Raw genomic sequence first — 14,615 nt, forward strand, 5'->3', positions numbered from 1 at the left:
TGGGGGGAGTCTTTACAATCAGGTAAGGATGAATGTTCTATGGTATTAATTACCTTAAAAACACTCTGTACATTTAGTTCTACCCAGTGTTTTCCTACACAGCTGGACAGTTTAGACAGTACTGGACATTCCCACTTCCCAGTTATTCCACTGCATGGGAAGCAGAGGCTTGTGACAAAGCATGCAGCACATCTTGGAAGTCAGGTTAGGAGCAGGAAGTACATCTTACTGCTTATCATTCTTCTGTTTACTCACTTCACCTCCCAAAACAAGCCTGCAGTACTTGATGCAAGCTGAACAAACATTGTGTGCATCAAATGTTTCTGCTTCATGTACAGCGTGAGTTACTCGTGCCAAACAAATCCACCAAAGCATAATTACTCTTTAAACAAAGTAATTACTCATACTCAGAAAGCACCGAGTTAAGCACTGTCTGGATTACTTCTTAAATAAACCCATGCTCTGTAATTCTCTCTTGTCTCAGAGAGACAGTTGTTTGATGTTTTAAATAGGACACAATGTTTCATTTTTTCCACTTGGCTTCAGCATTGCCACCATTTTTCATTTGCCTTGTTCATGCACTCGTTTCCCAACCAGTCACCAAGCACAACAGCACCCAGTCCCCCAGTGCTTCAATAGAGTAACTTTCCCTGTGTTAGGAAAACCAGACATGCAGTTTCATCGGGAATTAGGCAATCAGATACACACTTAACAACCTCTGTGGTAGAGGTTATTAAGAGAAGAACTGCAGAGACAGGAGAACCTACCTTATTGCAGAGGTGGCAAACACCTGCCCATTGGATCCTATGCTCAGAACAATAATTGAGGCTACCACCACAATCAGATCTGTTAAAAAACAAACAAACAAATGATCAAAAGAAGAAAGAATGTATTAATTTGTTTTTTTGCTTGTTTTGTTTTTTATTTTTTTTTTCATCTCAGCACTGAAAAAACACAACAAATACAGACTAAGGAAAGCACGTCAAAAAAGAAATTGTTAGCTGAAATTTGGTGAGTGTGTTAAGTCTATGTAATAGTTTCACATCAAAACCCCAGTGGCTACAATTTCTTCCGGGATGAATTCAGTAACAGACTTTTCAAAGAACCTGACGGATTAGGCTGCTTGCCACAAAAAAATGCAAAGGCATTTGTGCATCCTAGAAATGAACCCATATTTTGGCTCTAGGCTTCTGATCCAAGAGGAAATGTAAGGGTTTTTACTACACAATAATGAAATCCATGAAGTGAAGTACCCTGCATACATACACACATACACTTAGTTTGAAAGCTGTATGAAAGCTGTGAAGCCAAGCTTTCAAACCTAATGGAACTGTCAGAGGAAAGGCTGGCTAAAAAAAATCAGAATTGTTGGTTTACTTTGTGATACTGTCTTTATTTGTATGAAAAAATAATTGTTTCCAGAGTTCTTTTTTTGTTTTGTTTTGTTTCCACAACTCTGCAGTTTACACAGTTCCAGCTTTATACAATGCAAATGATAGATTGAGTTTACAATTGAGACAACATCCCCTATTTTCCCTTATCCCAGTTCAGTGAGCATGTCCATTTCTTTTAATTATTGAGCTTTGCCGTAACATTATTCTGAGAAGATTTTTTTTTTTAATTTCCTTACAGGCATTTCTGTGGTGAACCTCTTTACACCATCTAAATGCTTCCCTTTCAAATTCTAACTAAAAACTAAAGGATAGTATTATAAATGGCTAGCAAATGGAGACAGAATGAGGAAAATCTTTGGCAAACTTTCCTTTGCCAGTTTGAAACAGGCAGCACTTCCTTCTTCAGGGCACTTAACAATTATACAGCACTTCAAAACTCCAGCCCTGCTGACTTCACTTGCAGCTGTGAGGGCTCAGAATCTCTGCAACCCAACTTCAAAATCTTCCTTCGGACATCCAGAAAATGAGGCTCACTTGTGAAAACTGATTTTAATCAACTTTCCATGGGATGTCTGGGCAAGAGGCAGGATGGGATCCAACCTGAGCAGCAACAACAGTTTCCTACAGCAAGGTTAACTTGGTTTTCCCTCTCCTTTAAACATTCTCCTGCCTCATTTACAACCATGTAGCTGCTGCAACAAGTACTGCAAAAGTTCTATAACCAACAGCATCCTTCACTCTCTGAGTTGAATTAATTTCCAGTATCAGTCTGATTTTTGCTGTAAAAGCTGGATTCCTCCTCAAGGGAAAACACACAGTTAGTTTAAATACTGTACTACACTAATTGTGCAAGAATGAAATGAAAATGAAAATGAAAATTAATAGAGGGATGAAGCTACAAAAGGAGCTTCCATTTGGGATTAATCTTAGCTTTTTAATGCCTGACTTTAATGCAAATTCTTTTATGCTGTTCGTTTATCATGTATGTGTGTGAATGTATATTTGTAAACACTGGAATTTGGGGTGGGTTTTCTTCCCATCACATCATAACACAGATTTTTGCCCGTTAGCAAGTGATGCATCATGTCTTTACTAAATTGTCAGACATAAACATCTCCATCTGAAGACAGGCACTAAAGGTGGGAAAGACTGATGCTTAGAAAATGAGTTCAACCACATAGTGAGAGTAAAAGAGATTTTTTTCATTTGCACTTTCTTCTTTTCTGAAAGTGTTCTTCCTGCTAGAGATATTTATTTTTCTTTCTTTTGTTTGTACCCAAGGAAGGATTTTGTGTTCAAAATCTTGTCAATTTCCTGCAATTAGCCAAGTTTTAGTCATTTCTTCACTTTACAGTCCTGCCTTTCTAAGGTTGATGTCTGCCTTAGACATATTTTAAGTGTTCTAGCAACCCAAAAGAAGAAAAATCACAAAGCAGATAAATGCTTGAGGGGTAGACATAGCTCAGAACTGCAACAAGGTCCCTGCAGAAGTGGGAATGTTTATTTACACCAAGCAGGAGGGCTGCAAAAGAGTTCAAAACTTACCAATGATGGATATTGGCTTCCTGGCAAACCGGATCCTGCCCTGGAAGCCAACATATTTACTCCTGCAGCCTGCAGACCACAGCCGGACCAGGTACTCAGCACCAAAAAACACCACCAGAACTATTTCCTAACAGAGGGAAAGGGGGAAGAGATCAGAGTTGAGTTTTTTCATCATAAGCACAGTTTGCACGTCTAATTTATTAGCAGGACTAATACAAATGAGCTTGTTGAGATAGATGTTGCAATAAAAATGATTTAGCCTAATCTGTTGACTTTTTGTATGCATATGCCAGGCAGTAACTAAAAGGGAGAGATAATCAGTTCCTGAATGTGATTTGCATGAATAAACAGATGGTTTAAGCTCCATTCCATCAGTATATCATAGGAAAAACCACAACGTGATTCTTCTTTTGTTTTGACACTTCCTTGCCCTCCAGCCTTTCCCCATCTGGGTTGCCCTCCTCTGGACACACTCTCATGTTCTGATGTCCTTCCTCTATTGAGACACCAAAACTGTCCCCAGGACTCCAGGTGGGGCTGCACCAGTGCAGAGCAGGGTGGGGCAGTGCCCTCCCTCCATCCCTGTGCCCCCCAGGACACAGGTGACCCCTCTGGCTGCCAGGGCACGCTGGTGACTGGCATTGAACTTGCACCAAAACCCGCAGATCTCTCTGTGCAGGGCTGCTCTCCAGCCTCTTGTCCCACAGCTTGCGTGTATAACCAGGACAGGCTCATCTCAGGGGGAGAATAAAGCTCTTGCTTTTGTGCATTTCCATACAGTTGGTGATTGCCCAGCTCTCTGGTCTATCCAGATCTCTCTGTGAGGCCTCTGTACCCTGGGGGAGTTCACAGCTCTCCCCAGGCCAGCACAGATGTCAAACTAACTTAATGTGCATCTGATTTCTGAGTCTTGACCACTTAAAAAACATACTGGAGAGCACTGGCTGTGAAGTTGAGCCCTGGGGTACCCCCAGTGACTGAGTGCCAGGCTAGTGTGACCCTGCTTGCTGCAACTCTTTGAGCCAACTGCTCATCCAGGGTACCATGGGCTTGTTGAGCTCTGTGCTGGAGCGTTTATCCACAGGGATTCAGTGAAGACAGGGAGCAAAGCTTTGCTGAAATCCAAAAAGCCCCACAATTTCTGACTTTCCTTAGTCAACTATTCGAGTTGTTTAAGCAGGACTTTTCCCCATGAACTTGTGGTGGCTGTAACCAATGACTGTGTTGTCTCTTGAGTGCTTTGCAATATCTCCCAAAACAACTTTCTCCATAATTTTAACAGGCACTGCAATGAGACTGACAGGCCTGAGATCACCAGGGACTTCCTTCTTGTTCTTGAAAACTGGGACAAAATTTACCAGCTTTCAGTTTCGTGGGACCTCTCCAGACTCTCAAGATCTCCGAAAAATAAATTGAGTGAGGTCCCACAATGACATCTGCCAGGTCTTTCAGAATACTGGGATGGATCCCACCAAGCCCCATGATTTATGCACATCCAGCTGTAGCAGCAAGCCTCAAACACGCTCAGGGTGGACTGAGATTTTACCATCCCCCCAACAGTCATGGTTTTCCAGTGGAACTCCAGACTTCCCAGGGCCCGTCATCGTTGAAGGTAGAAGTGAAGAGGACATTAAATGTCTGCTTTGTCTACATGGCTATTTTGGGGTGACCAATCTCCTGAAGGTGTGGCCCAATGCTATTTCTGATTCCCCTTTTGCTATGAACCTATTTGTAAAACTCCCTTTTATTGTCCTTCCCACTGCTGGCCTGCTTGGACTCCAATTGAATTTTGGCTGCAGTAATTATCTCCCTACCTTGGGACAGAATCTCCTCCCATGTCACCTGGCCCCCCCTTTCCTCCCTGAGTTCTAGAAGATCCCTGCTCAGCCAAGATGGTCTTCTGGCCAGCTTTGCTTGACTTCCAACCCTTTGGAATTGCCTGTTCCTGTGCTCTTAGGAGATGGCCTTGAGAAGGTGACCAGCATTCAGAGTCCCAGTACCTCCAAGAGCAGGTTCCCAAGAGACTTTACTAACCAGCCTCTACTGTTCTCCACACATCCAGAATCAAAATTTTGCTGGCAGCTTCTCTTCTATCACCAGCTTTTTAAACTTGGCTCCTTCAAGGTCACCAAGACACAACCAGCAGCCATCACTTTGCCCACAAGTCCTTCATAAATAACAAATCTAGGAAGACACCTTTCCTCATCGACCACCTGGGCCAGGAAGTTCTCTTCAACGCGCTCAGAAATCTCCTGGACCTGTTTGAGTCCTCTGTATGATATTCCCAATTGATATCTGGGAAGATAAAATCACCCATAAGGATTGGTGACACAGGTGAGCTGTGCATCCAACATGTAAATAAATGAATTATCCGTATTTTAATATTGCTCCCCTCTTCAGCACTGCATAGTGAAGCACTCGTGCATGACCAAGGATGGGTGCAACTTGAAATACTTCTAAAGAAAGCAGATTAGTGAAGATCAAAATGTGGGCAGACTCACTGAGATCTTTGTTCCCCCCTTCCTTGTTTTCCTCTCTGTAGCAGTGTGGTAGCACAACCCAAGCACAGCTTCTAGGCTTTGTTCCAACCCAAACTGTACCCAGTAATTCAAAGTTGCCAAACACCTACTGCATGAGTTACAGCTTTGGAAAATGTTCACATTTTAACTTGAACGTGCTCTCAATCTGCACCTGGGGGATTCTAAAGCACCCAAAAAGCAAAACACACTTAAATCACAATTTTCACTGAATGACAATACCAACTTTATTTTAAAACTGACATTCTGAATGGCTCAAGAGAGAACAAAATATTTCAAATCTGAAAAAAAAAAAAAGAGAAAACTCTACACTAATTTGCAAAAATTCATGTTAATTTTGATTTTTAACAAAGTTAGGTTAACATTGCTGTGTTCACTTCAGCCTCCTTGTTTTGCCTGGAATGAGAACTAAGAAAATATGCACAGTCTTCCTCTTTTTTGCATGGCACCTTTCAGCCTGAATAAACCAAGGGTTAGTACAAAACTAAGAAAGCTTACAGCCATTTTCGAGGCAGAAGCATAAGAAAATACACAGCATATTAACTCCCCAAGTTTCATTTCTTTAGTATATCTATTATCAAGAGCATCTACAAGTAATTCTAAGTTTGCATTCTGCCCACAGTCTAAATAGAAATATTTATTCAAGTATAATAGTCAAATCAAATCATAAGAACGATCTAAAAAGAAAAAGAGGAAAATTATTGTATTTCTGGAATCTTGCAAGATATTCTCTCACTTAGTAAATTGTCTACATTTTTAGAAGGTTCCTGGTATCATCACTCCAGCACTTTGTTTTTCCTCTTAGGTATCTCTAAGTTCCACTAAAGGAAGCAGAGCACTGTTTATGGCAGTGGAAGAATCATTTTCATGGATCTGTATGTTACAATTGCTTTTGGTGAAAAGCTGCATAGTGAGGACACAATCAGAGAAGTGCCAAGGAAGCAAAAACTTGTATTTTCCTTGATTATCCTCTGAGGGCACTTTTAAAAGCTAAATTAACACTACATCTGGCCTGAGGGTATTTTATTATCAGAACCTATCTTGGTTATGTCCAGAAAACCCTAATGAAGTCAACAAGGTTGCACAGTCCATGGAAAGGAAAAATGTTGACAGGAAGGAGGAAAAGGAGGAAGTTACATCTTCAACAAATTTGACATTAATTACTAATCACAGTTCATTTTGTCCTGGACAGGTGTCCACATTACCAAAACCACAGCCATTAACACATTTGTTGGCAGCCTCAGACAGGCCAAAGACCAAAAAAGCATGGAAACTGGACAAACATCACAGTGCTGCAGGTGGTCCCTCAAAAAAACCAAGAAAGATTGTGACATTTACACTCTTGTTGTGTGTACTCCTAATGCAAGATAGGAGACATCCATTTCCAGAGTTGCCAAGGCTGATCAATCTTCACCTCACTAAATTCACCTCCCAAAAAATTCCCTAACCTCCCTCCTTTTCCTCTTCTACACATAAACACTTTTCAGAGCCTTAAATTTATTGCCTCACATTTACCTTCTGGTAAAAGGAAAAAAAAAACAACCCAGCAGTTTTCTGTAAAGTCAGAAAAAAGTATTAATTCTCACTATAATGGTAACAAATGATGGTGAGAACTTGTGGACAAAATATGAATCAGAACAAAATCAGCAGAAACAATCTGCAAATGAAATTTACATCCATCTGTGTGTCAGTTTGAGATTGCTCTCCAGCCTTCTGCAATTTTCCAGAACCCTTGCTTTCAAAATGGGATTACGCTCACAAGTAACCCACAAACCCTTTGGATTTTGGCTCCCAGCAGTGTTTTTTCCCTTCTCCTGGAAGTGGTCAAGGAAGAAATGCATGAAGAAGGATTGTGAGCAGATTTAATAGACCTGGAAAGCAGCTTGGCATCAACAGAAAGCCAGGGATGAACTCCTCTAATGAAACTGAAACCAAAAATAGTGAGTGGGAACAAGCCATTATTCATAAAAATAAGATCCACATAAGGGTTGATTCTTCACACTCACATGTCACAGTCTCTCTTCCTGTTTTGATCATGGCAACTCAAATTGCCACAGGAATACCAACAAATGAATTTAATTACAGATTTTAAACTGGGTCTGTGCTGTCTAACACCTCTGCTAAAGTCAGTAGCAGCATTCCATTACTCTGTGCTTCTCCCTGTTGTCTGGGAAAAAACTTAGGGCACACTATAATAGTCCTTGCCCTTAAATTAATTTAATCTTTGAATTTTTTTTTACTTTTCTGAAGTCTATCCACTGCATAAATCTTCCCTCCTGCCACCAAATTGATAATAAAATAATACATAGTCATGTTTATGCTATTTCTATTATAATTTCATTTTATTAATTTAATGAAAATTTTGCAAAAATAAGCTTAAAGGGAAATATGCATACAAATAACTTCCACCCATATCTAATTCAATCAATCAAATAAAAAAACCCTTGTGGAAAAGCCATCAACATTTTATCCAAGAATGTCATTGATGACCAAATTAAAAAATGCCTGCATTAACACAGAAACCCAACACTTTTACACAGGCATGTGTGTGTGTGTAAATTAAATATATAGCCTGGAATTTATAATTTATCCCAGTTTGGTTATGGATAACTGCACTGGGGAAGCAGGAGAGGGAAGTTCGCCGGAGTGATTAAAGTGCACACATGAAAAAGAAGGGTATTTTCTCAGCTGCAGCTGTGTTTTAGGTGGAGAGCACACACAAGGCTCTCTTCACTTTTTTTATTGGAATATTTAGGTGCTGGGGTAAAAGGAGGAAGTGGGATGGCTAAATGAATAGTGTGTTCTCACGGAGATTCAATCAAGGAATGGCAGCTCCAGACAATGAAGCCTCAGAAAGAGGCATAAAGGTTTAATAGTCCAAATGTTTGCACACGTGTACTTATGTCCCAAATTTAATCTGATAACCTGTCTTCAAGGTTTTCCAGTCCTTACAGTTGAAAATGTCCATTTAGTGACCTGTTCAGTTAAATAGCTACACAAATGCCATGAAAACCTACTGATACTGAGAATGTTTCTTTTCTACCATCATGCTGGCTCTTGCAAGGATGAGAGATGTCCTAGGTGAAGATAGAATACCCAATATACAGAAGAAAAAATGCCAAATGCTGCTAAGTGTCCTATAGTACCATTAACTTACACATTTCCAACTTTGGGGTGAAACCAATGCACTCAAAGGCTGTTGTTTGGATACAAGGGGATTTAACATTTCATTAAAAATACACTTCCGTGCACACCTGACAAATAACTGAATTTGCTGATTTCCTACCAGGAGTATGCTTGTCTTTCATTTTATTGCTGTTTACGGTTTCCTGCATGGAATGAAGCTGTACACTCCTGAGGGAAGCACAGGGTGCTCCCCCTGTGACAGCCACATTCAAGTGAGCTGGGTGAGTCACAGAGGAAGAGTTATTTTTTAATTCTATTTAAGCAGATAATAATTTTTCTCCAAAAAAAATCAACTATTTTTGATGAGGACTCTTTTCTCAATTGCTTCATTCTGAAAGATACCACTAAGGTAAATATCATCAAATAGAGAATGATTACGATTCAGTAAGTTAGTGCCTGAAATTCTAATTTCTCTATAGATCCACAGAAGTCTTTCAGCTCCCTCCAGCACATCCCTGAAGGGACCACTTCTGGTAGGTGGTGAAGGGTTTAGCCTTGCTCCTGGTGTGGAAAATAATCCAACGTGAATACGCACTTCAGAATTTTAAATCATTACTTCCATGTTTTTTTACCTTTTGATTTGGGAGGGTGTCAATATTTTGAGGAGAGGAACTGAAAAAACCCTGCATGTGTCTCTCCACCTTCCCCTCATTCCCAAGAAATGTTTCTCAATTCTTCTGGCCACATTATAAAACTCCTTTGCACAGAGAACTCCACTGAGCCCCAGTGAGTCAAACTTGACTAAGGGAATTACGAGCCCGCCCTTTGTTAATTAGCTTTGTTAATCAGCTTTGTTAATCAGCTAATATATTTTCAGAAGGATTTCTATTTCAGACATTTGAAAAGCACACAGCAATCACTGAGTGTGTTCTGTGGTGCATTAGGCACAAGGTAATATAACCCACAGGAATAACTGAATTATAATTCACACTGAGAAGCTTGAGAGTTGCATTTGATTCCAGAAAAACAATGGCAACTCAGCAAGATCACTCAACAGACAACTTGAGCTTATACAATGTGTTGAAAGACTTGTGGACTCAGTTTTTTTTTTCTAATATATTTTGTGTATAAAACAATGTTCCTTCTCTATTATTTGTATTGTAATAATATAATATTCCAAATCTATTTTTTCATCTTCTCACAGACCAACAAGAAGTTCAGAAAGAGACAGGGATTCTCCTCCTTGCTTTCTCTCTCAGAAGTTCACAGTAATAAAAGAATACAACAAATGCTTATGAGCCATAAGTTTCTTTTTATTCATGTGTATTCTGCACTCACAGGGTCTGGCTCTCCCACAGTATACAGAAATTAATGTATTTTCTCCTGAGGCAGTCTGGCTGTCAGTGCCTTTATGGAACTGGACACCTCATGAACACCTGCTGTCACCAGGCAATATACACTGCAAAAATATCACAAAATGCCAGGAATTATTATGGGATAGCCTGTTAGAAGTCCATTATCAGCTGTAAGAAACAGTGTGGTGAGGCCAGCAGGAAGAGCACCTGTGAACTCCATGTATTGCACTATCCAATGGTCACTCCATCAAACAGACCTGGAGAAGGCTCTAACTGTTCATGCTATATGGCAAAGACCAGATTTAGAATTATAAACTGGCACAGAGGCAGGAAATAGATAAAAATTCCCATTTTCTACTTGCTAACGCTGACTGTATTGATGGGATGCAGAAAACAACCTCAAACCTATTAGAATGCATCTACCAGAAGACATAGAGAATACTCAAGCTTTTTGCAGGCTTGTTTCTCCTCTGCTACAGGTTGGAGCTGACCCAACAGCTACACAGCTTCGATGGGAGATGGGGCAAAACCAGAGACAAACAAAAAGCAACAGGAGAGCCCCTCCACTGCAGACAGAAAGTCCTCAGTGGAGGAAGAGAAAGAGAAAAGAGAAAAAGCCACCCTGATGTCCAGTTCAGAACCAGAGCAGTTTAACAGTGACATGCCTTAGCTGGCTTAGGTAAGTCAATTATCATTTGGCTCTCTGAAGTTTGAGTACTTTGGGCAGCCTTGCTTATATTTAGAGCAGGAGGATGTGTGTGTTCATGGCACATGATGCAGAAAAAAATCACATAAACCCAAAACTAAGCAGTGACTTTGGGACAGCCATGTAACAACAAGGACCCATCTGCAGCCAAAAACTCTTCCACAAGATCCTCCTCCTAAACACAGCCACAAGGTGAGTCTCTGGCCCGAAAACCTTGAGCACCAGCTGGTGTGAGAACTTCTGATTTCACATCTCAGCCTTTGTTCCAACAGAATTTGCCAGCATGGGAGTGCTAATCCATGCTAAATGTAGTCACCACATGAGAATTTCCAGCAACCAAGAGGGCAGTAAGGACTGACCATAGAGGCAACAAGTGAGGACTCTCTTTTCAGAGTCCTTGAGGGAATTGTGTACCCTCTGGCACAGTGAACTACAGGTGTTCATGTGTTTGGGTGAGATGCCAGTGCTTTTTCCAGCAAAGAAAGGAAATTCTTCTGTATATTGGGTCTTCTATTTTCCTTTTTCAGAGGAAAGAAGATGCATAAAGTCTGTATCCAAAAGGCAGGTACCACAGGGCCTGAACTCATCAGTTGAATCAATATGATTTATAGCAAAACCAGTCTATTTCCTTCAAGTTAAGAATACACTTAGTATTCTTAAATTTAAAAAGTAATTAACATCAACATACTAAATCAGACAAAACTTTTCCCTTTACTCCTGTAACACTATCATTATACAAATTGTATGTTTATTGCACTGTTACAGTGTGTAAAAACATCATGTGTATGATGAAAATAATATTTTGTTGTTGTTTTTAGACTGGCACAGTTAGTTGTCCCACAAGCTAAGAAGCTCTCTTTTTACAAGGTCTTTTGCAACTAAATAAAAATGAAAATCGGCCTTTTAGAAACTACCATGGTGACCTCTCCTGGTAGAAAAATATATGACCTCTAACCATGAAAACAGATTAATCCTCAAAAGAGGTACATTTTATATTTTATTTTTTCATTCCATATCCTGAAAGATCTAGATGCCATTTGCAAATCAAAACTGACACACAAACTACTAGATCATCATTACAGCCTCTTGCTGTAGAGGCAAAAGCCTAATCAAGAGGCCTTGGCAATTTTTAGAAACACTTTTTCAACAAAACAATCATAGAACCAGATAAAATTATAACTGTATTATTAGAGAATTAGAATTTAAGACAAAATGGAAGGATAAAATGTTACCTAAACGTGGGGCAACTGGGAATGAAACTCAGCTGTAACTCAGGATCCTCTTGAGTGTTGCCAATACTTTATTCACAACTCTGCCTTGTTCCACTGCACTTGTTTCCTCACACATTGTACAAGAACTTTTTAATGCATCAGATCCTAAGTACTGCTGGATAGACCAGTGAGAAATCTTCCTCTGGTACAGATACAGGACCAAGTAAGGCTGGGGAAGCTACAGATTCATTTTCATACCACACTACAGGCACAATCTGAACAAAAACCAATGGTACATGCATTTAAGCTTTGTACATTGTTAAACAGGATGCACACTGTCATTGTGATCCAATTTTTAACAGTTTTGGAAACTCCAGGCTTCTCTCTGCAAGTATAAAAGATTCAGAAAGAGCTGTGTTCTTCATTACCCATTCTGTTGGTGTTTACCAATACAAGTCATTGTGCCAATGCCACTGTCACTCCCCTCAAATGCTGGCTACTAAATACTCAGCAGAGGGAAAGAAACACAGTCAGGAATTAACAAATCTCATACAATGTGTATATATGGAAAAATTAAATTGGAGTATGTCAGACAGAGGTGGGAAGAACTCTTCACAAGAGTGACAGGGAACACACAAAATATTTGGTAGCATGAGAACAAACACATCCTTCAAACAACAACATTTCAAGTTCAAGACAAGCAATTTCACCAGTCCTGCTATTGTGGAAGTAAACTGATTTTATCACAGTGAGGATCAGATGGAGATTTGTCTTCTGTTGTCTTCTGTTTGTAAGCACAAAGAACAGACGTTTCCTTTGAGCCCAAGCAAGAGCATCAAATAAAACAACTATGGCAGAGGGGAGGCCCAGCATCAGTGTGTACCTGAACCTGTGGCTATGCAACGTTTCCAGTCATCTCAAAGACAAGAGAATGGCTTTCACACTGGGCTAAAAGTCACATTCCTTTCCTCCAGAATTCACTTCAATTGTCAGAGACTTGAGAACATATGCTTAGGAAATGGGAGGAAAGTAAACGTTTGGGGCTTTTTTTACTCTTAGTTCCAGCAACTACTTCTTCAGTCCCCTTTAGTATTCCAGCTACAAACATTCTGATATTCCCTCCTTGGTATATTCATAGAGGTTGTCTGAATTGGTTTCACACCTGACAAGGAATTCTCTTAAACCATCCAGATGTCTTAAGAACATTAACCTAATGACATCTTTGAAACACCAGGCTCTGGTGTCTTAGGACACAGCTAGTGCTACATCTGTTACCAATGCCTCATCTCTACTCCAGTGACTCATATTATCCAAAATTGTACTTGGCACACCATCTCACCCTCCCTATGAAAATACAAAATCATTTCCATGTCTTCAAGTACCATCCCTTTTTTCAGGCCTTAACAACTTGCAACAGGACATTTTTGACATTGATCTTTCCCAACTGTTAATCTACCTGAATATAATGAAAAGCAGTTTTCTCGCAAGTGGGGAAATACCACAAGCATCACATGCCAGTATTTATTTACTGCTGAGGGCAATAAAAAGAATTAGAGGGTCCTTCACTCAGGAGAGAAACAAACCAATTTCACTTTGGACTTGATCCACTAGGTGCTTTGGCCCAGTTTTGACTCTCACCACACTGGCAGTGTCCTCTGTCCCTGGTTTCAAGAGAGCAGGCAGAATGCACTTGGGGAGATAAAACTCTAGTTTTATGAACAGTCAGCTGTGGTATGAAGTACATCAGAGTAATGATCCTCCCAGGAGTAAAGAGAACAGCAATCTCCACGTTTCTGTGGGGTGAACACTTTCCTGGCTCAAATGAGAGAGCCAGTTAAAAAATCCTTGAGGTAAAAGTGGGAAGATGTGCTCCAAGCAGGAGTTCAACCATTTAACTCCTGACAAGAAGTGTCCCAACTCTATGAAAAAGAACTGATTTAATTAGCTCTAAAAACAATTTTCTGTAATTGAAGTGAATTTATTTCAGACCAAACCAAGTTTTAAGACAAATGTGTTCTAGGCAAGTGACTCTACAGTGGCCAGCAGAACAGCTACCCTGTGTACTGGCCATTTCTAGGAAGGAAACTAAGGAAACAGCAGGAGGAAAAACTCCAGAGGCATTCCCCAGGGTAAGGCTGTGACACAAGGAGGCCAAGAATTGTTCCACTGACTGTGCATGATTCATTTGGCATGATTCATAGCATGGCAGTGCTATGTGGGCACTCTGAGAGCCACACATCTGTCTCCATCTCGTTACTCTTTGTCCAAAAATGTGTCTGGACACGCACATTCCATCTGCACAGAAACAATCAGCTGAGCCAGGATCACTGCTCCCAGCAGCGCCTGTGCTGACCTGCAATCACCACAGCTCAGGGAGCAGGAGAGGACCACACAAGATTGGCAGAACACTGCACTTTGCCTGACACTGAATTGTGGCTTAGAGGCCAAGCAACATTTGCTAGAGGATTAACTCTAATCAAGACCTCAGAATAACTCTGGGATCTAATGATGGCTCAGTCAACTGCATGCAAAAGCTGCACATGCTAATGTAGCCTAAGCCTAGGAAAACAAAGTAACTGATTTTTATTTTCAAACCAGATGGAAAACCAAATTCTATGACATTAAAATTCACCATTTGGCAAAAGGAAACTACAATAAGAATACTGAGATCATCACACACTGAGATCAGAGGATTTGAGTGGCTAAAATACAGATATTGCAAGGAACTGTTTGAAAGTTAC

General features: G+C 40.3%; 1 protein-coding gene across 1 annotated transcript in view; it reads right to left on the bottom strand.

The window, feature by feature from the left end:
- Window positions 1-14,615, bottom strand: part of LOC102038559 (potassium voltage-gated channel subfamily KQT member 1-like) — a 410,492-nt gene that overhangs the window by 380,437 nt on the left and 15,440 nt on the right. Inside the window, exons 3-4 of the mRNA XM_005421085.2 lie at window positions 2,940-3,066; window positions 768-846 (exon numbers count right to left, since the gene is read on the bottom strand). Of these exons, the coding sequence (XP_005421142.1) occupies window positions 768-846; window positions 2,940-3,066 (206 nt within the window). The remainder of the gene's footprint in view (window positions 1-767; window positions 847-2,939; window positions 3,067-14,615) is intronic.

Source organism: Geospiza fortis, unplaced genomic scaffold (genome assembly GCF_000277835.1).
Source record: "Geospiza fortis unplaced genomic scaffold, GeoFor_1.0 scaffold10, whole genome shotgun sequence".
Taxonomy (NCBI): domain Eukaryota; kingdom Metazoa; phylum Chordata; class Aves; order Passeriformes; family Thraupidae; genus Geospiza; species Geospiza fortis.